This window comes from Paramormyrops kingsleyae, chromosome 19 (genome assembly GCF_048594095.1).
Source record: "Paramormyrops kingsleyae isolate MSU_618 chromosome 19, PKINGS_0.4, whole genome shotgun sequence".
Taxonomy (NCBI): Eukaryota; Metazoa; Chordata; class Actinopteri; order Osteoglossiformes; family Mormyridae; genus Paramormyrops; species Paramormyrops kingsleyae.
This window is the reverse complement of record NC_132815.1, coordinates 13,281,537-13,306,479: the sequence shown is the minus strand read 5'-3', so window position 1 is coordinate 13,306,479 and position 24,943 is coordinate 13,281,537. Positions and strand designations below refer to the sequence as shown.

Here is a 24,943-nt window from a genome sequence, read left to right as displayed (position 1 = left end):
CAGCCCGGACGACTCAGGAGGCTATAATCTTACCCTGCCCACTTTTAGAAAGCTGTTATTACCTTCTGAAGAAGCTGTTTTGAGGAGCAATCGCATTGCGTTGGTAACCCTTTAATTACTGAACCAGAGTGAATACCACTGCTGGTTATAAAAAAAAAAAATACAGAACGCGGTAAGAGTCAGCTGGAGTGAAGAGGAGGGGTCACATGCATGCAGCAACGTCCAATCAGCTTCTACCAAGTCATCCCCCATTCTTATGCATGGTTTGATTACTCAGGGATAAATTCAGACAAACAAAATTTGTTTATGCCACTATACCAGATTAAGAAAAGACAAGAATGTCTTCCGTAACGTTTCTAAACCCCAATCCCTAATTTAAGTTCGGCGTTTCTGTCCTGCTCGCCTGTGAAATCATTCAAGTCAACTTCATCTGTACCTCCGTAGCCGTAGTCATTAGATGAATGAATGTGCAAATCTCTTAACAGGGCTCTTCTATACTTAAAAGTAGTGCGTAAAACAAGCAAAGAACAAACTTCCTGCAGCTGACTGGGTGGTACAGTGGCCATGCATCGCATTTAAGCACTAACATCTGCCACAAACCCAGAACAACTCTGCAAATGACTGCGATTCCTGCATGTTTTTTTTTCTTCTTTGAGAGACCCTGAAGGACACCAATGTTTCAGAGGTGTAACACTTTCTAAGACTTCTTTCGACGTTTGCTAGAAAGAAAAGAAACTGAAGCTAGAGCAAGCTAACAATAAGCAAGTGGCTAACATGGCTGGGATTTGCGTGCCACAGCATGGCTTATCATTTCATCCCACGCAGAAAACAAAGGCCTGGCTCTCTTCCTCCTCTGCACTGCAGCCAGAACAAAAGACGAGTCAGAATGGCACATTTCATAAATTTTTGTACTAGAATTTCTTTCAAGATGAAAATAAACAGAGTGAATCCAAAATACATCACAAAAACAAGAACAAGGAAAATGACTTGCAGGTATGGATATATTCAGTGCAACATCTTTCACCATGACATTAAATTTAATCTTTATGGATTAAATTGAATAAATTGCTCCACCACTGTACAGCAAGGTAGGACAAATTGGGAAATGACAACGACAGCAACAACTTGAGAACCTTTGACCTCGTTTCATCTTCATATTAATCAATTGACTGAGTCAAAGCATGGAAATCTATTTGAAGATTTATTACATAACACCTTGCAAAAGTCCTGCTCTCTACAGGAATGGGCAAAGCTCCAGTTTGGGATGATAAATCAGCAATGGTATTTCCTGAAGAATTTCACAACCTTCCTGCTGGATTTCCGTAGGCAGGTAAGAAACTAGTTTCTAACTCAATAAAGGCACTGAAAGTATTAGCATTTTTTTTTTTTTTTTTTTTAATTTTTTTTTTTTAGAAAACTGAAGATTAAAAACTGTATACTGTAAATGGCTTAATTGGCATTCACTGGGACAGCGTAACTGGGGCCAGCGTAACAGAGCCAAGCATTTTGCAGCGTTAAACTTTGTGGCATTTGTTCGCCAACCTCTCCTGCAGGAACTTGTCTACTGGTTCACGTGATAAAAGGCTACTAATCACTGCATTTCAGTGAGTCAGTGAGCTTTTTCTCCCCCCTGTATGAGGGGCTGTTAAAATAGTGTAGAATCCAGTGTGAAACTGCAGCAGAACTGTGGTGGGAGGACTGCAAGATCTTGCGGGATGGATGAATGGATGGATGGATGGAGAAAGGGAAGCGTGCTTTGTTTTTCTCTTTCCAAATATCAAACAGCACACATAGGTGCGTCAGAGCAATCAGCTGCATCAAGGGATGTCCAGGGTTCGCGAGGGCTAAGAGCCTTGAGGCCATTGGGGAACAGGAGAAATTCACGATTTAACCTCCCTTTCATCCCTCCATTTTGCCATCAGCAGATATTTCTCCCCACTGAGGTACCCCTTTCAGTGCCAAGTATCAACGGCCAAACTCCAGACAGGCTACCTGTCAAAAACTAACCAGCAGGCTTCCAGTGCTGAGATTTCATGTGCATTAACTCTCCCCAGGAAGTGCCTCACAGGAAGGACGCCAGAGTACTCTAACTCATTTGTGATGTTAACAGGTATTGAACAGGCCCAATATCAGAACAAATGGCTCTACAATTTGAGCACTGGCATTGTAGATAATACCTGATCCATGATACTACAATACCCACACACTCCCTCTCACACCCATTCTCTCCAAGCCTTAACAGTTAAGATGCAGCAGTCCAACAGCATGAGAGAACCTTCAATGGACAAGCAGTTGGCTCTAGAGGGCCACCCCAGGCCTGAAGTTCTCCGCGGTGCACAAATGAGCCGCCCTTCTACAGTCTGGAACCACACCAATATTCACGCTAAAAACCGGGCTGCACTGGGATCCCATACAATAGTCCGATATCTTCCACAGAGTCCCCAGAAATCTCTGCCCATCCCTGTTATGCTGGCGATGGATACGAACACACCCCCCAAGCCTCCTCACTGCCTCCTCTACGGTCGGCCTGTTGCATCTTGTTGAGAGGCGGAGAGGATAGATTTTACTACCAAGTGCAATTTCACGTCAGTCGGTGAGAAACATTTGCCCCCGGGCCAGGCTGTGCAACACAAGGAGATTTGACCTCAGCACACCGCATATAGAGAATTCAGCCCTCAGAAATATGCAGGGGAACATTTTTAAGGAGTGGTACCTGATTTGCTGAAACAGACCTTCAAAAAACTTCAGGACTACTATGAGCCACATGTTACCCAAACTATGGGTAATTTGAGACATTTGAGTGTTTAAGTTTAGTACGGTTCTTGATCATGAGTCGCTTTAATGATTCGGTGATCAAAGCAGGAACACTGACCCTAAATAAACCAGTATAGCAATAAGACATACTTCCTGAGTAAGACTTCCTGTGCCTCTTAGGCATCACTGACCATCAGATCATGGTTTTTGTTCCTTAAGTGGTTTGCCGGTTACACTCAGTGACATCATGATGTAGGTTTTCAATGACTGTGTATTTAAGGAAAAGACGAAAGAAACTTGTATGGTCCTGAAGCAGATTAAACTAATTAAACATACTGCTTAACATGGATGATATAACACAAAAGATTTACTACTTGTGGTTTCTGACATTAAATATCTCTGGAGCGTGATGGGCAGTTGGGCACAGATACCATTTTTTTTTTGTGGGTGTGTGTGGGGGGGCGGTAATTATCACCCCTTAACACTTTCTTGCAGCAGTGAAGAAGAAAGTACTGCCATGGTTTGTTTGAAGCTTCTGTTGACCCCTTAATAGAGTGTTTCCCAACCCAGTCCTCAGGGAACCCCGGACAGTCCACGTTTTTGCTCCCTCCCAGCCAATCAGGAACACCGAATACCTGGTACAAGTGCACTGGGAGCTGAGAGGAAGAAAAAACGTGGACTGTCCAGGCTTCCCCGAGGACTGGGTTGGGAAACACTGCCTTAATGAGACTGAGAAGATGAAGCCGTCCAAACACATCCCAGGCAAGGAAGACCAGCCGAAGCTCCCTGCCCACCGGTGGCCCCGTGTACCTTGTCACCTCCTGCTCCAGGCGGGAGACGTTTGGCACGTAGAACATCACGCCGAAGAAGAGCAGCGGCTCGTTGCCGTACTTGTCCAGCTGCTTCTTCAGGGGCTTCTCCAGTTCCACCCATCGCTGGAGCTGGGACTTGCCGTGGAACCACAGGCCGAAGTAGTGAGTCTGGAGAGAACCCAAAGACACACATACACACATCAGACAAAGGCCTGGCCCCCCAGTTCCATCTCCACTGCTTAATCACCTAAAAAGGAAGCTTGTAGACAACTATGGAAAACACCAGTGAAACACAGAAAATAAAGTCATAAAATGTGCTAACAAAATAGAGCAGATGTTATTCATGGTGAAGGATTCTTCTCCTTGAACTTTAAGCTGAAATGCACATGGGCCACGTTTCCCGATCGATGATGTACTCCTTTTCCGCGTTCACCACAATTTGTATCTTATCTTCGTACAAACTAGAGATAAGACTCTTCTTCGGGCTGCAGTAACATGGGTCGGGGCTGGGGGGTGCGTGTTCGGTATCAGAGGAGGGAGCACGGGCCGGAGTATTCCGAATGCCAGGGTCAGCCCCCCCCCCCCCCCCCACCACCCCGCAGTCATCTGACTTTTTGGCAGCATATTTAGGGGCCGTTGCCAAGTGTCATCGGAGTAGCAAATATCACTGCAGTAGTTAAGCCCGAGCAAGAAGGCGACTGACGTGAACGGCCTGGGTGGACCAGTTGGCATTTATAAGGAGAAATAAACAAATTCCTCATCTACTCAAGAGATTTTTAACGATGGATCACACGGTACTGTAGTCAGGGATGACCTGCTACATGGTAATAAAACATGACCAAATTACGGCTTCAGCTAACACGACTCACTTAAAATTAAAACACATCTCTCCAAAAGGCCGTGTAAATACCGGACACATTCGTGGGGTTAAGCAATACACATTTTATCCAGAACACCACCCAACAGCTTAAAATAGCATTACAATGAATGAATAAACAGCCAGCAATCAAGCTCCAGATTCCCTCGCCTGTTTTTTTGTGGTAAAGGGGACAGAAACCAAGAGGGATTAAAGACAGTTAAAATGAGGACTACGGTCACTTTATGGTAACGGTTTCAAAAACAATTCCATTAACAATTTTTCCACTCCATTCTGAAATTTGGATACAGACTAATCATTCATTCTCTGCGGTTTCTGAGGAAATCTACGTGTACATTTTCCTTTGAAGAGTGGTGATGAAGGCCATGCACTCTGTCTGCCTGTCACATCACAGCTTGTCGCCATAAACACCGAGGCCTTCCAGTTCAGCCAAATTTCTCACCCAAGTGGGAAAAACCCTGGCCGCCTCCACATGACCTGTGACTTCTCAGCCGAAATGCTCATGTCTTCTAGTCTCACTTGCCTACACTAACGCCCACCAGCCCCTACTAAACCCTGCTAGCATCTGCTAGCATTTGCTAACACTTGACAGCTCCACCTAGCCACCGCTAAAGCAGGGCACAGGTGAAATGCCTCAGGTATGTCTAAGTAAATATAACTTTGTTTTCTACCTGCTTTTGGGCACAGCTCCTGGCAGCGCCTGGGTACAATCAGCTCTGAAAAATCCACGACCATGACGCAAGACTGTTGCTCCAAATCTAGCAATGGGCTGAGTCATTTCACCACAGGCATGAGAGACATGAGGAGTATGGATCTCAACAGCCTGGGCTTCCAGGTACCACTGCTGACAAACTACAAAACTGAGATGGTTTTCCACCACAGACTGCAAAACACTCACTAGTCTGAGGCACACTTTGACAACAGCGATTACATGCGGCACTTTTACAAAAATAAACACCCCCCGCCCCCCCACACCCCAAAAAAAATGTGTTAACACCAGGAACAGAAGCAGCTGCCTTTCTTGTTTAAAGGACTCGCTTACAGAAGGGCTGGGTAAATCACACAAGCCAGACAGGGTCCATTAGCCAGAACTGGCACTACTTCTTAAATAGAAACGGGATGATTCAGGCCTGCGTCCCACCCCCAGATGCCACAACAGCACTGAGCTGGCCGGCTGTTTGCAATTTTTTGAAGAAGAAGACCGCGCCTAATTTAAGTCATAAAAATAAAATTATTGGGGGGGGGAAGAAAATGAACACAATATTACATTTGGGCAAACACAATAAGATAAGCAACATGTTGTCTAAGGAGGTAGAAAAATTACAGGGGGTGGTGAGTGAATACATATATTGCTCAAGCGCGTAATGCGAACGACCCAGTGACCAGACAATAAACCCGGATCTGTGTGGAATTTCTGGCTCCAGACGGAACAGCGATTATTACACAGCGCTGCCCCGGCCGGCTGTTTATCTCACAGCACCCCCGACGACCCCGCATATCAGGGCACTGATACATTTCACAACACAGTCCTACAGCCTTCACCGAAGTAACGACCAGGTCACATGGCACCTCCGGCTAGAGGAGGGGGCGGAGGGGAGGGACGGGAGTCCATAGCACCCGAAACTCCCCATGCATTGCCGATAAAAACAAACCTCTTGTTTTGAGTGGATCTTTGACTACTCCCTCTTATTCACCACTGGGAGAGTTTAAGTGAAAATAGTCACAAGGATAACAAGCCTACGTATTCATTAACCCAAACGAATTACATCGCACCATAGCCATCATGCCGGTGTTACACAAAATTCTGTGATCATCAAATTCTGTGATCATCAAATTCTGTGACTCTAGAGCCGCTGAATCACGGGTCGTTGGGAATGAATGTGAGGTTCCTGTTCACATGCAGTCATTCATTTTATGTAACACAATTACTTTTCATTTTTCAGGGTATCGGCATTTGCATTTATCAGCATTTGTGCTTTTCATTTTGTGACCTAATTTGTATTTTTTCTGTTGTCTCGGGAGTTTTGGAGGGACAGAACTGCATGTTGATACAAAACCAACATTCGCAAAATATACAGAAGGCTACAAGAGTGGGGATTTCTGAGCTCCAGAGCACGTAACCAGTGTGGAATTCTTTGGCTTTCACATCTCTTCTGGTCTCCTTTGGGAAGCAGGCCGAAGCCTGGGGTCAGAGAGCAGTGTCTGTAGCTGACACTAAGAAGTGTGTTAATATTGCCATGACAACGCCATTAAAGTGAATTTCCTAAAAGAGTTAAAATAATATCATAAATTTTATGTATTGTTTAAAGGAGTTTGTGGTACTGCCTACATTATTTGAAGTTTTAAAGTATTTGCATAAGAATGAGCTAATTAAGTCACATGACCGACGTGGCTTTGAACCGGAAGTTCTCACATAAGGGGCATTTAGTAATAGACAGTGAATGACAAGCCACGACATTCTACGACTGGTCAAAGAGGCAACATGGTAATTATTATTATTTTGTTTGTTGCATAAATATTTCAGATATGTTTATTTTCTGTATAGAGATGTACATGTGTGTGTGTATTATACTGAAAAACTTTATTTTGCGTCCATAGTTTTCACGGTGTTCTTCGCATGAAGAGGATAAAATAAAAGGGGAATTTGAACATCAGTATGAAGCGTAGACTCCCTTGTGACCGGCATAGTTACAGGGTCAGCCAGCTACCTAGCACCCCTGGAGGATTTCAGGCTGCTAAGGGCCTTGCTCAGGATGGCATTCAAACAGGCGACTTTCCGTTTGCAGGCACTGAAACCCGCATTATGATCCACACAACACCGTGTGCAAAATGGTAAGGATATGCAGACTTCACATACACAGAGCTGGGAGCAGGGATCGAGCACTCAGCACTGGGTGTGTGAGGCCACCATCCTGCCCCCTGCTGGTTGTGGACAGGCACGCCCATGAGGCAGGGCGGAGATGTTGAGCCAGGCTACTCGAGGGTGTGTAGAACCAGAGGTTCCCGACAAACACAGGTACATCCATTCGGGGCATGAACACCTGTTACACTCATCCGTGACAATTCTGGTGCATTACAAGACAATCAGTAATCACATCTCCCCCCTCACTCTAGAGAGCCCAGCACCCCCAGGTTCTGTACACAGCACTCAGAAAGGCCCCCCAGGGCCCTAGCATGAAACGTTTAGGACCTAATTAAGGAAACCCCCCACCCCCCTTTACACACAGCAAAGTTAGCTTTGATCTCAGCTCCTTAGAACAGTCTCCAGTAAACCAAAGGGCCTTTTAACATGCTCTTTTATGACAGCTGTAAAATAAAAGTTAATAAATTCAACACGGCAGTAATGAGAATACCTCACATTCAGGCTAAATGACGCAGGCTGCTTCAGGATAGCTGCAGCTACGGTTTGGTCAGGTCTCTGGTTTGTTTGCACAGAGACAGCCAACACCACCACGCAACCTATACAACCAAACAAGCTGCGACACATTATTGAAGAACTGGCGATAGTTCATAGACACTCCCTCGCTCTCCAAGGGAAGTCTACTCAAGAATCAACACGTCACCATGTTTTACCTGCAGGCAAATTTTTTTAAGGAGTAGAATGCTGTGGATACCGTGTTTGGAGCCTACATGCCGCACCACAGCCTGAACACGGGGGGGGGGGGAGGGGGGGGCAACGAAGGGCAAGACTTCAAAAGCAAGACCTCTGTAGAAGGTGATATGGGGAGAGTTTGCAACCTTGAACCCTGTGGCCATTTCTCTAAGACGACCACAGGATGGGGGTCGCGGTGATTCAATGGAGAGCTCAGATCTTCAGTGTCCATTGAGTACTGTGACTTCTGCAATATGCTTGCGCCGAATCAAGTATATTATTTGTTCTTTTATCAAGCTGAAAGTTTATGTGGCTAAAAGTAGAGGAATTGGCATATTAAGCCACACCCATTTCAGACAGTGATGTGTAATTAAGAGCATAACCATGAGATCTCTAGCAACATGCATCAGCAGAATGGGTGGCTATACAGATGAGGCTAATGACTTTCCATTTGGCACCATCATAGGTTCCAATCTTTCCACAAATCCATCCGGCTAGAGCAGTGTTTGCCAAACCAGTCCTTGGGGACCCACAGATGGTCCACATTTTTGCTCCCTTCCAACTGCCAGTGAACTGGGAGGGGAGCAAAAACATGGACCATCTGGGGGTCCCCAAGGACTGGTTTGACAAACACTGGCCTACAGCTGCCCTGGTCAACTGCGAGTGAAGTTACTGTAAAAGATCAAAATGTCTGGAGGCAAGTTCAGTTTGAAGTGGTGACACAAAGTCATAGAAAGGGACCTGATCAGCCAGCACCAATAGCCAACATGAATGGAGCAAATGTCACCAGCAGTGTCCCAACATCTAATGGAAAGCGTTTCCTAAAGAGCAGAGGCTGTAGCAGCATCAAACGGCCGACAGACTGCATATTGGAACCCTTGGTTTCTTAATGAGATGTTGAACAAGCTGCTGTCTTCAAACTTTCACCATATAGTGTATATATCAGGGGTCTCCAACTCCGGTCCTGAAGAGCTACTATCCAGTCGGTTTTCAATCCTACCTGGCTTCTGATGAGCCACAGCTGTTCCTGTTATTTATCTGAGAACAGGTGTGGCTCATCAGAAGCCAGGTAGGATTGAAAACCGAATGGATAGTAGCTCTCCAGGACCGGAGTTGGAGACCCCTGGTATATATAAACATGAATGCCACAAGAAGAAACTGATTTGGAGCTGGTTGTTATTAATTGAAGATTTCAGCTGGGGGAAAATCCGAGATGACCTGGATACGACGGCAAAGACCTCGATGTTCAGAAATAGGATCAGGGTGCTGTGTCCATGTAGAATGACTGGGATGGGACAGCAACAGATGTCACCACCATTAGGGATTGTTAACCTCCAAACACTGGGATTTGGGCGCTGGGGGTGCAGGTGATGTATACACAGATGTCTCTCTGACACACACACACACACACACACACCCCTACCTCTCGAAGCTCAAGTCTTTGGGCCACAGCCTCCAGACACTCCTGTCCTGTGCTCTCCACAGACAGCGTGCACTCGATGACGTTGTTGTCCAGGAGACGGATCCGCGTCACGAAGCAGTTCTTGCTCAGCACGTAGCGACGGTGCCTTCCGAGCCTGATTCTGAAAGGCATGGCTGGCGAGTGGGGGCGGGGCTGGCAGGTAGGGGCGGGGCTGGCAGGTAGGGGCGGGGCTCACCAACCCAGCCTCTCTTGCACTCTGATTTAGGCTGCCGCTCTTGTCTGTGTCAGACCGTCATGTGCCCAGAGGAAGGACTGGAAAGCAGAAAGCCACTGTCCCATTCCCAGGGAATGGCAGAGGGTCCCTTAATCCTGCAGGAGAGGGTGCAAGAGTCAGTATCACTGACAGGTTGTTTACGCCAACCCCCAGGGGCGAATAGGCCAGCCCACAATTAAGGCACAGTTTATTCTAAAAAAAAAAAAAAAAACACAAAGCCTGGATTTCTGGAGGGCTTCTGTCCCATGTCAGTTTGCAAAGGCTATTCTTTGAAGTATCCATCTGTAAACACCACTGTTTCAGTTATCAGTCACATGCTGCTTTAATTAGTAAAAAATAAGCCACAGACGTGATTCTGGAAGCCTTGTTTTTGAGGACTCAACTGTTCTCTGTTTCACGTTAATACTTAAATATCCTGAGCAATCTTGAAAATGCAACAGCCTGCATTCAGAAATTTCCCAACAAAATGACTAAGACCTCATTTTCCACACTTTCGTAGTCTACGTTACATGTTTAAACTTGGATCGCCATAAATGGGATTAAGAAACTTGTAATATCCATATATACTTTGGATGAACCCATGCCCCGCTACCCACCAGAATGTATCCGCAAGCTTACGATGCAAAAATAGATTTCTGTGGTCCTCCCTACATTCCAGACATGAGGTTTGAATTAGGCTGAATCAGATCATTTACATAATCTGTATTTCATTTATTTGGCCGGTGCCTTTATCCAAAGCGTCACACAATACAGAAAGCAGCAGTTAAGGGCTTTGCTCAGGAGCCCAAAAGTCACTCTTCCCTAACCATGGGATTTGAACCAGCAACCTTCCAATCAATCATGGGCACGGGGTCCTAACCCACCGAGTCACATATCGCCCCTCTTCTCCATCTGTTCTCTCTAGGGTTCTGATAGTTGGATGCCCAGAAAGGAAAGGGTCTCTCAGCACAGTTACCAGACAGGGCAGTTTACCAGGACACGGCCATGTGCTTATTTTTAATGACCTTGAGCTTTGACAGAAAATGTAACTCCTTACACAGACCACAAACAGGTATAATCAGCTTTATGCAAATAATATCTAATTCCATGGGAAAGCCAATCAAAGATGGTAAAACACAGCAAAATGACATCAGGTTGTCACTTGAGAGTAAGGGCACCAGCTCCACAAGTGTCACTGTGCAACTTCAGCGAGAAATGTGTAAATCTTGGCTGCACAGGCATTTATTATATTAACTACGATACCTAAAAATGTGACATCACCCATCAAAATTTGGAAGACAGCTCTTTAAATGTTTTATGGAGATGGAATAATTGCAACAGCTTACAAGTAATAGTGCGTCTAAAAAGAAAATGCACAATTTTCCGGCCCGATGCTAAAGGTCTGTCGCCATCTGTATAATGTTTTATCATTACATGCTCTTAAAATTACTCTGTGTTCATTATAACATTTATCATAGAGTGCCCGGCAGTGAAGCCGTTTTTGCCAAAGCCATTTTTATGGTTAATATCCTAAAAGCCACTGCACAAACACACTCTCCCATAATGCCCTGTGGCTGTCTGGTTCCAGCGGATTCCAAGCAACAAACACACTTTGAATGTGAAACCGGCAATCAGTCGTCACATCGAGGCTTTTGTGTCCACGGGGAGAAGCAAACGTTGAAGACGAATGAGTCATATGTTGCCGACTTTGATGTACAGCAAACATATTTTGTTTCATGAGACGGAAAACAAACCACATGCCACTGGCGTGTGCAATGATATTAATACTACAGTTAAATCCTTATTACTAGAAGAACAGCAGCAAGGACAAGAGAAACTGTAGAAGATTCTGGACTTGGAATCTGAAGGTCCCAGGCAGGGCATGCTGATAAAAATATCCCCAATAAAATATACAGGGGTCAAAACTGGAAGTCAAGAACCTCAATACAAATAAGGTGGACGATCTAAGCTTTAAAACTAACTAATTCTAAAAAAGCAATAGTGTTTTGACTTGCCTCTACAGCCAATAGATGTGTCTTTCAGTGTTTATTCTTATTAATGTCCGGAGGTCTAAATTCTAAATGAAATTACTGCTGGCTTTAATTGACCCCAGATTTCCCAGTTCAGTTGCAACACTAAAAACTGCATCGGTTTCCAATGTTAGGATTTGACGAAAGACAAAATAAATGATGGAAGATCAATTGCGGGCAAAAGTTAAGCCTGTGTCAAACACGTTAATAAAAGAGGTTCTCAGTAAAGGAAAATTATGTAGCTGTCAGCAGATTCTCTTACAATAGCAGAGGACAGTTAAAGACAAGCCTCTTGCCTACCAAAGGCACCGGGGTGTGTTTGACTCTTCTTGTCAGAGTAATGACAGTGGGTGCTGACGGAATCCGAGGCCATGGCACAAAGATAGAGAAAGAGGTGATAATTCACTGTAAAAGATGCTGCTTGCATCCTGTCCTCTACAAAACCTCCATCAGACCCTCTGTAATTTCTGTATCACAAAAACCAACAAACAAAACCATTTTTATGGGTGTGCGCCTTAGTGGGTTAGGAGGCAGTGCCTGTGATCAGAAGGTCGCCAGTTCAAATCCCAGGATTAGCAGACAGATTTCACCATTGGGCCCTTGTGCAAGGCCCTTAACTCGTTGCTCCAGGGACTGGCTGACCCTACTTTCTCAAAAATGTGTGCTACTAATGATAAAGGGATCTGGAATAAATGTAATACAGGGTGCTAAAAATGGAAGGCATCACAGGCAAAGGCATTGATTTCAATAAATAATAGATTTTACTGTTGTCATCCATAAAAACTGTAAGCAAAGGGCAGACAGACCATCTGCATTCCCTCAAATGACTAGAAAATGCAAACAAGACACAGGAAAAGATAAACCGGCAGCTGTTGATACCATCATTCAGATGTGTGTTTTTAGGGGTGGGTGGGGGGGTGTGTGTTTGTGCGAATTTACCCCTTCTGAACAGCGAGAGCTGGTGTGCAAACAAAAAGAATGAGTCACGTCAACGATAGGGGCGATGGTGGCGCAGAAGGTAGCGCTACTGTTCGGCAACCAGAAGGTTGCAGGTTCGAGCCCCGGCTCCTACTGACCCAAGTGTCCTTGAGCAAGACACTGAACCCCAAATTGCTCCCGGTGAGGTTGGCACCTTGCATGGCAGCCTCTGCCACTGGTGTGTGAATGTGTGTGCGAATGGGTGAATCTGAGGCAAAGTGTTATGAGTGCTCGAAGGAGTGGAAAAATGCACTATATAAATGCAATCCATTTACCATAAGAGTGTAAAAAAAAGTAACAGCATCACAAGAGCCTGAAACAAGGAAGAAAGCATTTTCAAATACTCCACACCTGACTCATCACATGCAACAGGATGATGTTTAACTCAAGTCTTCCAAAGCAGCGGGTTATGCTTCCCCAGGAAGGAACAGACTGAAGACTGCAGTGCTGAAAATGCATTGAGCAGCAGCTGAGTGCAAAATAAGCAATTTCACTGATACACACCATTACATGCAGTAATCCTCCTTAACTGGACTCACATGCAAGCCGGAAAACACCATCATTTTTGACGCGGTGCAACGATTTGATCGGGTGGCAGCAAAGGCCGAGTTAACAACGGTGGAAATGAGGGCAGGTCAGACAGCACATTTTCCAGCATTAACACGGCCCAGAGTCAGCTGAATGAATTAAAAGGGCCCGTTTATGGAGGTCTGTGACATCAAGAGTGACAAGCGGCAGGTTCACGCCCTCTAGCCTCCAGCGTCACAATGACAGCTTAAACACCTAAGAGTGCTGCTGCAAAGCCATGACAATACAGGTTTTTTTTGTACTCATAAGAGAAAGTGAATCTCTCCCATCACCCACTCCCACCCCCAAAAGAGCGAAAACTCCAAAAATCTCCCCGGCAAAGTAATGAAACCCAATCGCAAATCAATAAGACTCCGCTGATCACCTTACAGCCAAGGACAGGCGAAGGGACTGGGGCAAGGAGCTGCTTAGCGCCCTAAAACTTCAAGTCCGATTTATTTAAAGTGCGCATAAACACAGCCTTTAAATATGCACTTTGTAATTTTGTGGTGCAGAAAGTACAAGGGGTACTTGGGAAAGAGACGGGAAAAGCTGTTTTTCATCTGTATTCTGCAGTAGAACGAGGTTTAATGTGAAATTGTTCCTTCGCAGTGGGATTCGCTAGACAGCTGTTCCTGTCTAAAAGTGTGGTCTGGTACTACGGTATTGTGTGTGCAAAAACAAATAAAGGAAAGACAGCAACATACCCTATTCTTGGTGTCCTCCCCCTCTCCCTAACATTTTTAGAGAGCTAATCGAAATGCTCCAATTTGTTAGAAATGTGCATAAATTAACTGGACATGGAAAGACGTTTAATTTTGTTTCTACCATTTATCATTAATGGGTCTGGATAATGTAAAACGGCTCGCACCTTTTTCAATATGACATGTCCGGCTACTCTAACAAAAATGACATTAAAAGCTGCATTTCATAAAACACAAAAAAAGGCTCCACCCTTTTTTACACATACATATTAGAGGCAAACAAATTATGTGGACACAGAGTAACATTCACAGGTCTTCACTTAATGGTCTTAAAGCTAGCTTTGGGGTGTTTTGGGTTTCTTAATTTGTATAACAGAACAGCGTCTTCTGTGGGAGAAGAATAAAAAAACTATTATAACAGACAAAAGTTACAACAAAAGCAACAAACAAAGCAAGAAGAAAACAGCAGGCCTATCGACCGGATAAAGTAAATTACAGAAGGATCCCGTCTGCACGCGGCACAGCTAATTAAGTGTTTAGGGGTATTAGAGACCCCTTGTCAGGCTTCAGACAGGTCCAACGTGCTTGAAGAGGAGGAGAAGAGAACAGATGGTGCTGAAGGGGAGGGCGGCCATAGGCTATGGCTCTCCCGCACGGGATCTGCTGAACAGAGACCGTCTTGTCTTATACCAGCTTTCGTGAGGGTGCCCTGGCAACGAAACTGGTTCTGTTAACCATTTAGGAACAGCACTGTATTGATGGGGCTTGGGGGAAGGGTGGGGGTCCCCTACACCTAACCCACAAACAAATGCAAGAGTAAAACACTCACTATAAGCACACTAATTTATCTTCATATCGACTCCCACAGTGTCTAACTCTTTCAAAGAGAAAACATTTAAATATGCTTTACAGTTCTCTAATTACACTGGAATATTTTCCCTGCAAGTGTGTTTTCCTAGAATTTGAAGGATGGATGGATGGATGGATGGAAAGAAGGACATAAGCACACAGACGTGTAGGTCCAACTGCACAAATCAGGATCAGTATTATGTGATCAGTAGCGTCTCGGTCCCTCTTGCGCACTTGATCCTGCTGTTTTTTTACACCTCCTCTCAAGGGTGAGGTGTCTGTCGGGGTAACCTGAGCACAGTGCCACCGGGACTCGCGGCTACAGCGGTTAATAACCTGTAATCTCCGGAGAGCGACACCGCCTCCACTGCCGGCGTTAACCGTAGCCGGCGGGCAGCATCACTGTCCAGGTACAGAAACGCCGCTTTCGTCGGGTGATAACAGGTGGCGGGACGCTTTCGCTTTTTTCCGCTGGGAGCTGCGCGGCAGCACGCCTGTGGAACCCAGGATACATTTAACCAGAGACAACAGGTTACACGCCTAACACCCGGCGCATGCGTGTTAGGGGGCGTCAACACGCTTAATCAAATGCAAATGAAAGCGATAAACGGAATTCATTATTTGCGAAAGACAAATACGCAGCAGAAACTTGATAAAATGCGAATCACTGGGTTGGGCACAACACCCATTTTCAGGGCGTTTTGAAGAATGCTTCAGCGCCAATTACACGCTTCCCAAAAGTTCCCACACACAAACTGCAGATTTATAGTACACAAAGAAATTACATTTTTCAGAGATTAAAATATGTTCATTGGTATGGGAGTTAGGATAGCTGTTTATGCATCCATTGATACAAACAAATCCTAAAGAAATTAAAATTCATTGGTTTAATAACCAAATGGCCAGGCAATTTGAATGCAACACCTGTTTACAAGTAATAGTACACAGAAAGAAAATATTGATTTAGGGAACGGAGGACAATGTTACGTTCCAAGTGGAAATAAAGCACAACGACAGTTATTTCTTACAGGCAAATAGTGAGACGACTAATGGTGGCCCATCTTCTTCTTAAGGACACTGCACCCATTCATGCCAGGAGACTGCTGTTTTTCAAAAGCCCTCTGTCCATCTGCTTCTCTTTTCTTCTGGGTTTGGGGGGGGGGGGGGATACAGCTGCTGTTAGAAATGTAGGGGCCTTGCACACAGGAGCATGTGTGTATGCAGGCCCCAGTGACAGCTGTCCACGGCACGCCTGCCTTTCGCTACGCTCATCAAGGCCGAGGGACACTGGGTGGGTGGCGGTCCCTCAGCCCCCACCCCCGAGCCGTATGACACGGGACTGGCGGGATGCTGGAGAGAGTGCCAAAGAAAGGAGAGGGCACTTTATACTGGGTCCTTCTGGGAAACATACCCAGATCTCCTCTTCTCGTAAAAGCCTCGCTGTCTTCACCCAAGGCTTGCCATCCACACCCCAGTTTTTTCTGGTTACTTTCTTCTACCCCCCCCCCCCCCAACTACCAAATACCAAAGGCGGTTACAGGGGAAGGACAGGGCAAGAAAAACGAGTGTCATTTCTGCTATCCTAGACCTGCATGTGCCACACAGAATGGTAACAGCGAACTGTACTAAAGGTCAGGCCAGCCAGACTCGTCGAGTGGCATCATCAAGGGCCAATGCAAACAAGACGCCATGCGGTTATCGGAGAGCCGAGAATGTGGACGCCGCGCGGTCACACTAACACCATCGCTCACAGCGCTGCGAAGATAACGACTGAAGCGCTCACGTGGAGTATGGCTTCCGGGCTCTGCCGTGAAAACCTGTCCCAGCAAAGATTTTACCCCCCCACCCCAAACCATTTTGCTGAGAAGGGGGAAAAAAATGCTGTGGATACCAAGATGGTGGGATTATGTCCTGGTTCCCCCAATGCAGAATGAAATCAAGCAGTTTTCTGGACCTGGGGAACTGCACAAGCTTTATTCATATCAGTAAAATGGGTTTTTGGAAGGGAAAACACACATTTATGCTAATATTTACATCACGTTAAAATCAATGCTGTCTGCAGCATGTTTTCTGAGAAATAACTTTTTTTTTTTTTTTTTTTTTTTTTTTTTTTTTAAATGGTACAAAAAAGTTCTAGCATTCCAGTTATGGACTTCCAGGCTTTACCGTAAACCAGAGCGAAGTACAAGAACAGCACAGGCCAGAAACAGCCACATCTGACGCCTAGATAAACACGGGCCCAGGACAGTCAGATCATCCTGCCAGACCGTAATGGGGCAACCTGGGCATCTCTCAAACATCACAGAACACACACACACACACACACACACACACACACACACACAGATGGAGACCAGAAAGACAACACACTTCTAATGTTCTCCATGCCCCCCCACAACGTCACGAATGCCCTTGTGATAACAGGTGTGAAAACACTGGCTACCCTCGTGCTGTAGACGACATCATAAAAAGTTTAATAATCAGCATATTTTGAAATGAAACCGATACCGCTGGCGTTGTTTATACTCGCAACAAAACAACTGGCGAGAAACTGACAGCGAAGAACCATGCAGGCACTGAAGGCAGCATAGCCGGGAACCCCATCCCGAGGGAACCTCATCCCGAGGGAACCCCATCCCGAGGGAACCCCATCCCGAGGGAACCCCATCCCGAGGGAACCCCCTGTGATTGTGCCCTTAACCGAGGCACTTAACCTGAATCACCTGAGGAAAGTCCTCAGCTATTCCAAAGGACAGGCACAACGTCGGTAGGTCAGACAGGGAAATAAATGCAGGAGCTACAGAACATGCTAATCCTGGTCAAGCACAGGTTTTCTGTCCAACTGGTTTTGTCATGGCTGCAGTCGCAGATGCCAGCATCTCATTTCCAGGCGGAGCTTCCGGCTGCCCTACAAAGCCATGTGTCAAATGGGGCCGAAAGAGCAAAGGCCTCCGAGGAGAGCGAGAAGGAGCATTCCACTAATTCTCTGTGAACAGATGGTTCTTCTGGGAAGAACAAAGATTTGAAGAAAACACCTGAGGCCAGAACTGAAGGAAAATACATTAAAAAAAAAAAAAAAAAAAAAACAATCCTCACAGATGGCTTAAAAGCCTTTTAAATGCCAATAGCAAAATTCATCACGAGAAACGGCTCCCAGAAGCTCTCCTAGGTCTAGAGGTTACAGCGCAAAGCTACCACCTGCAAATGCCGATGACGAAGGGGCATCCCTCCCGCAGTTATAAGCCATCGCCGATGACGAAGGGGCATCCCTCCCGCAGTTATAAGCCACCGCCGATGACGAAGGGGCATCCCTCCCGCAGTTATAAGCCACCGCCGATGACGAAGGGGCATCCCTCCCGCAGTTATAAGCCACCGCCGATGACGAAGGGGCATCCCTCCCGCAGTTATAAGCCACCGCCGATGAGGAAGGGGCATCCCTCCCGCAGTTATAAGCCACCGCCGATGAGGAAGGGGCATCCCTCCCGCAGTTATAAGCCACCGCCGATGAGGAAGGGGCATCCCTCCCGCAGTAATAAGCCACCGCCGATGAGGAAGGGGCATCCCTCCCGCAGTTATAAGCCACCGCCGATCACGAAGGGGCATCCCTCCCGCAGTTATAAGCCACCGCCGATGAGGAAGGGGCATCCCTCCCGCAGTTATAAGCCACCGCCGATGAGGAAGGGGCATCCCTCCCGCAGTTATAAGCCACCGCCGATGAGGAAGGGGCATCCCTCCCGCAGTTATAAGCCACCGCCGATGAGGAAGGGGCATCCCTCCCGCAGTTATAAGCCACCGCCGATGACGAAGGGGCATCCCTCCCGCAGTTATAAGCCACCGCCGATGACGAAGGGGCATCCCTCCCGCAGTTATAAGCCACCGCCGATGAGGAAGGGGCATCCCTCCCGCAGTTATAAGCCACCGCCGATGACGAAGGGGCATCCCTCCCGCAGTTATAAGCCACGACTGATCACGAAGGGGCATCCCTCCCGCAGTTATAAGCCACCGCCGATCACGAAGGGGCATCCCTCCCGCAGTTATAAGCCACCGCCGATGAGGAAGGGGCATCCCTCCCGCAGTTATAAGCCACGACTGATCACGAAGGGGCATCCCTCCCGCAGTTATAAGCCACGACTGATCACGAAGGGGCATCCCTCCCGCAGTCACCAGGCTGCGACAGCCGCTGTCAGGCCGAGAGCGGATCTACATCAGCAGGGCAGGGCTGGCTTGAGGTTGGAGCTGCGATCTATCGTGTTCCCACTGCAGAACACAAACTCACACGGTACCCTTCCCTGGCTGTTTATAACCCCACATCCGTCCCCCTCGCCGTAACTTTTTCCATGCCTGACACCACCGCCCGTGCCGTAAATGATACTCTTTTATGCCAAGCCTTGAGCACGGGTCCAACAGCTCGGGCGTGACTCCTTCCATCACCAGCCATGCAAGCGCTCGCCTTTTATTTAAGTGACCGGATTTAAATCTGTGTTCTGAGAATCGGCTGACTCAGCTACGACGTTCACACTCACCAGACAGGCTTCTACGTCCTTTAGTTACTACAGATCAAAACCACCCATCTTCCATCTTCCCACCTTTTAACCAGTTAGGGGTCATGAGGAGGGCCTGGAGCCCATCCCACCAGTCCAAGGCTGGGGTCCACCCTGGATGGTATGCCAGGCAATCCCATAAAGGACCCAGTGGAAATCTGCACAATGTGAAAAGGATCTGCAAAGTCCACACAAAAAGGTGGGAGAAGACTCAAACCCCAACCCTAGAGGTCTGATGCAACAGTGGGTCCAAATAAAGAGGATCGATCAATAAAAAGTACCTCACAACATTATACATAGTGAAGATTTTAATTATCTAGGAGAAACATAGCACAACATACCAACAGAGGAATTAAGGAATTACTGAGTACTGAGAAAGGAATGCTTCAGAGTTATGCGGAGGTGACAACAGCACACTGCCACTCACCAGTGCTCACTGTGAGGCATGTTTCATGCAGCCAAAACAGTTAAAGCATATTGTCTGGGTCTCCCAGCAACAGCCATTCTTATGTAAACAAAATATGACCAACTAATGAGGCATGGTAGCTTTAAAGCTCAATGTGGAGAACAACCGGCCAATGAAATAGCATTTAAAACTGCTTGTTTACTTTTTTTCTTAATAGCTCATTAATATGCCAAACCATTCTGTTTTTCACTGTTCCATTTGTGTACTGTGCACTTGTGTTTGCACTGTGTATTGTCTTTGCACCATGTCATTTGCACTAAATACATGTTAGTCTATGTTCTCCATGCTTGCTACTGCATACACAAAAATTTTCCTCTGGGATCAATAATGCTAATCTAATTCCAAATCTACTTCCGATTTACTGTACTTAAAGCATAAACAGGCATGTTTTATAGAAATATATTGCACGTTAAATAGATGGAAGTGCACAAGGCTTCAGTCATCAGTTGAGTAATGAGAAAATAAAGAAAAACCAATAAAACAAGGGAACTAGTCGAGACATCACTGAGCAGATACACCCTACATGGAAGTGTAAGTGCATTATGACAGGTGACCGCTGCATCCCCGTTTGGGTAAATTCCGGGACACAGAAGGCTTCGGCAAACACAGGACCTCTGTCTTGGCCACAAGCATGTGTCTGCAACATGTGGCCTCATGGAAACAGGCGTCTGCTTGTCTCCTTTGGTCCAGTGGGGTTTCCCCAAGGTTTTATTCAGATGGGGCAGGACTGGACAGCACAACGGCGAAATTTAGGCCGGGAACTCGAAATCCCTGTAGCCGGCCTTCCGGAACCAAGAGCAGGAACGAACTCAGCCTGGACCTGACAGCTTTTAGAGGTGCCGTGTAACCCACTGAACATCAGCTGCATAACCCACTGGACTAAAAGGTAATTTGCAAAAAAAAAAATAATAAATTAAAAACCCTCCCCCAGGAAAGACTTAATTATTTTATGAACGCATTTATTGTTGTCTCAGTCTGACTCCCTCCCCCTTCTGGTAGAAGATAGGGGTGATTCGACTTCCTGGAAAAGACCTCAGGCATCAGTCACTCGAGTACCTGCATCTACACACACCATTTACCAACAGACGGCAATTTCCAAATTCCACCATTATTTATAAACATTGCTTAGACGTAACATTAGTCTGATTCCATGGGGATTCTGGGAGATTCTGGTTTAAAAAAAAAAAAAACAGGAGCAACATACTTCAGAAAAAGGGGCAACCAAATAAATCTGGATCCCAAACAATCATCTAAAATGTGAATTTCAGATGGTTTTTTTCCTTTGGAATTCAATAATATGCTGTGTCTCAAATTAGGTTAAAAAGATCTCTTCGCTATGAAAGGAACAAATCTACAGCAAAAACCACCGACTGATTAAGATACTGTAAAATTACTGAAAAACATTTAGATGTTAAGCAACAAGAACTTGTACTGCAAATAAATATATGGTTCTGATTTGACCATTACAACAAACTAGTGTGAATAAGAAAATTAAAGAACTGCTGAAACAAATGATCGGATAATACAAGATTTCATTTAAGTTTATAGACTAAACAATTTGGCTAAGAGACTCCCAGTCTGACGGTGGATGTTTGCCCCTTTCTGCTTTGGACTCAGTTAAAGCTCCCAGTAAGGCTGAAAAGGCCAATTACCCTGAAACCACCAATGGAAACAGGACCAAAAGCAGCAGCCGTTAGTGGCGATTACCCATCAGCCAGACTCATTCGAGTGACACACAAAGCCAATCAGAAGTGAGGATGCAGACCCCCACCTCCAGGAGCAACGCAGTCATCTCCCCCAGCCAATCCCCTTCACCAACGGGGAAGTCACAAGCAACGTGCCCAAACAAATTCCCTCAGAGCAAAATCTGGGAACAGATGAGGTGCTGCGGCCTTGCGTCTGTCCCATCCCCCCCCCCCCCCCCCAAAGATGGTGGGAAGATTCATTTCAGCAGTGGTGCCCCAAAAAATTAAAATCAATCCAGAAAATACTACCACCCCGATGTCAGTTTCCATCCAGGATATCCACTATTAATGTATGTTCAAACTGGTTTTTACGTTTGCATTTTATTTGAAGGCCTCTCTAAACGCACAGGTCTGAGCAGCAGTTCACAGTGATCCCCGACCTCGACATTTTTCTATTTTCTTCACATCCAGGTTGTGCAAATACTTGCCTGTTGACAACAAAATCAACCCCTAGTGGCCTGCAGAAACCATAGGATACAGAACCCAAAACCTATCGAGCATTATCAAAAGGGTAAAAACCACTTACTGACATTGCCCAAGCTGACATTCTCAGCGACAAACAAAACAGCCTATTTATTCAGCACTTACAAATTGGGCTAGGGGGATTCTTGTTTACCAACAGACAGTTTAGATTATAGTGCAGCACTACATTAATACAGTAAGGAAATCACAGAAAGACCGTTTTATCAAGGGCTGAGCATGATTAACTATGTAACCATAACTCAAAATTAAGTTTCAGTATAACCATAAAAGAAGTGTCAACAGAAACAACCACAAGATTTGATTGATTTTCAACACATTTCCTTAATCTAAGTCTGAACTATCACTGGTTAAGAGGTGGAAGCACAATTTAAACCTGATTTTTGTAAAGGCCGAGTTCACTCAGACATAAGTACAGATTAAAAAGACCCTCAAAAAGAGCAATAAAATATATTTTAAAAATAGAAATTATATGGATCTGTTGGATTTAATATGAGACTACAGTTAATTGCCTTCAACTACAATGAGTAATCCTGTAACACTCCAATACGGTTAGACCTAAATACAGCTAATAAACATATAAAAGACGTCGCTGGTAACTTCATAACCTACATGTATAGGTAAACACAGGAAATAAACGTAACTAAGAACGATTAAGATCAGTCGATGGAAATATATAACGCGCTATGCTGCAGGCGGCACATTGTTCATTAGAAACTTAAAAAAAATCCCCTAGCGGTTTATGACCACGTAATACATCGGAGGAAATGGGTTATGATTAAATGATTTTTACGGTTAAAAAAGTAAAATGAAGATGCTCCGGATAGGTCGCCCCCCCTACGAGCCCCGGGGCGAAACAAGTCGAGTGTGAAAAATAACCAGGTACGCCATAAGACGGCTGATCTGGTGCACATTCCTTTTCCTGCTGGGTTCCGCATGGAGAATAAAAGACATTCCCAAACTTTGGAGAGAAACCCGGCCATCGACATTACGTTACAGTTCACTTATATGCGGCTTAGTCCCCTCTATTGGCTTTTAGACGATTAGCCTATTCCAACCCAGGGTTAAGACACAAAATGCACAAAAGTATTACAGTATAAAAGCTTCACCCACCAGTTCAGATTTACGTGGAGAACAAAACCTGATCTTCGCATAAGAAATCCAACATGTTTGAATCCCTCCGGGCAGAATCAGGCCGCTAATATGAAACGCGTTTAAATCCTCTTCCGGAGCGCTGCCGTCCCACACCGCAGACGGGAGTCCCGAACAGATTAAAGATGGGCCCGTTTTGTTCAAAGCTCCCGAAGAAACATTTCTTGGAAGCCAGGGAGCCCACTTCAGCCTTTTTTTTGTGTCGTAGAGGGAGGAAAGTTATTGTTGGAGTCGCACAATCAGACACAACTAGGGAGGAGGGGGGAAGAACTGGGACGTTTGGAGCAAAAAAAAAGAAAAAACGATTGATCCAGCTTGATCCTGAGTTTCTGGATGTTGTCCTTTATTTCGACGCGAAATGGGTTAAGGGAGGAGGAGGGGGAGCGCAGGATTGGAGGCGTGCGGTCCGTCCCTCCTGACTTCAGAAAGGAGGAATCCCAGGAATGCGCGGCGAGCGCAGGAGCAGCGAGAGGAGCGGAGCTGGATCGGAGCGCCTTTCCGAGGCCGATTACACATCCAGCAAAACACCGCTGCCTCTGTTTGTTTTCCTTCACCTTCATTATTTCCCAAGTGAAGAGAAAACTTCCTACTTTATCTCTTCTTATTTAGATCATACCTGGCCTTGGGCGTGTACCGAACATTGCATTTAAGTGGTATTTTGTAGGCTACTAATTGTTTCCCTTAATAATAAAGTAAGAAAGTTACAGGAGTGGGACTCCGCCTCCATTTTATTGCAGTGTTTCTTGCCTTAACCACTATATGCTTTCTAAGGGTACGAAAAATGTATAATAGGCCTAATATATTTATTCTTTCTTCACATGTATGAAGTCCACAGTATAGGCTGGTTTTCAGTACTTTGCGTGGCTTAAGAGCTTTGCAGGTAGATTTGATCTAGGTTAGCTACTACTTCTACAAAAACCAGAGCTGGATTGAGTATCTAGCATACCTGTGGAGCTATCTATCTTGGGGACGCTAGCTCCGCCCCCCTTCTTAAACCCCTTTTAAGACCTGCATGGAACTTTGCTGTAATTTCCAATGTGGCTTCTTTTATGTATGTTATATATTTTTCTCATATTTGATTTAATGTATTAAACCACCATTAAAAGCAAATAAGACTCTCAACTAAAAAAATATGTCTGAAATATATATGCTAATATACATCTTAATATATTCATGCAGTTTTTAGAATTTTACTATAACATAGATAGTACACTTAAATAAATTATGATTATGATTCATAAAAAATAATATAAGGAAGATGCATTTAATGTATGTATATGGTTGTCATTGAATCATATTACCATATTTAATAAGCTGTAGTTACAGGGAGATGTTGGTCTCACACATCTGTGTTTTCTGTGTGTGCAGTTTGCATACTGAAGGCCATATTTAATGCTTAATATTTGTTTTAACCTTTAATATCCTAGAAACTTTTCACATTATACAAATATATATATATGTACACACACACACAATATATATATTTTTATATATATATATACACAACATATATATATACACACTATATATATATACACTCACCTAAAGGATTATTAGGAACACCTGTTCAATTTCTCATTAATGCAATTATCTAATCAACCAATCACATGGCAGTTGCTTCAATGCATTTAGGGGTGTGGTCCTGGTCAAGACAATCTCCTGAACTCCAAACTGAATGTCAGAATGGGAAAGAAAGGTGATTTAAGCAATTTTGAGCGTG

The 24,943-nt window shown here is 45.2% G+C and overlaps 1 protein-coding gene across 3 annotated transcripts in view; it reads right to left on the bottom strand.

Annotated features, from left to right (window-relative positions):
• Positions 1 to 23,714, bottom strand: part of LOC111841250 (protein tyrosine phosphatase non-receptor type 14) — a 44,180-nt gene extending 20,466 nt beyond the window's left edge. Inside the window, exons 1-3 of one of the 3 annotated variants that reach the window (XM_023806853.2) lie at positions 23,185 to 23,714; positions 9,459 to 9,827; positions 3,565 to 3,734 (exon numbers count right to left, since the gene is read on the bottom strand). In XM_023806853.2, coding sequence (XP_023662621.1) covers positions 3,565 to 3,734; positions 9,459 to 9,629 — 341 coding nt within the window. In that variant the 5' untranslated portion in view covers positions 9,630 to 9,827; positions 23,185 to 23,714. Of the gene's footprint in view, positions 1 to 3,564; positions 3,735 to 3,888; positions 4,047 to 5,114; positions 5,330 to 9,458; positions 9,828 to 23,184 lie in introns of those variants that run through there. The other 2 variants (XM_023806856.2, XM_023806855.2) reach the window with 2 other exon arrangements.
• Between the last annotated feature and the right edge of the window lie 1,229 nt (positions 23,715 to 24,943).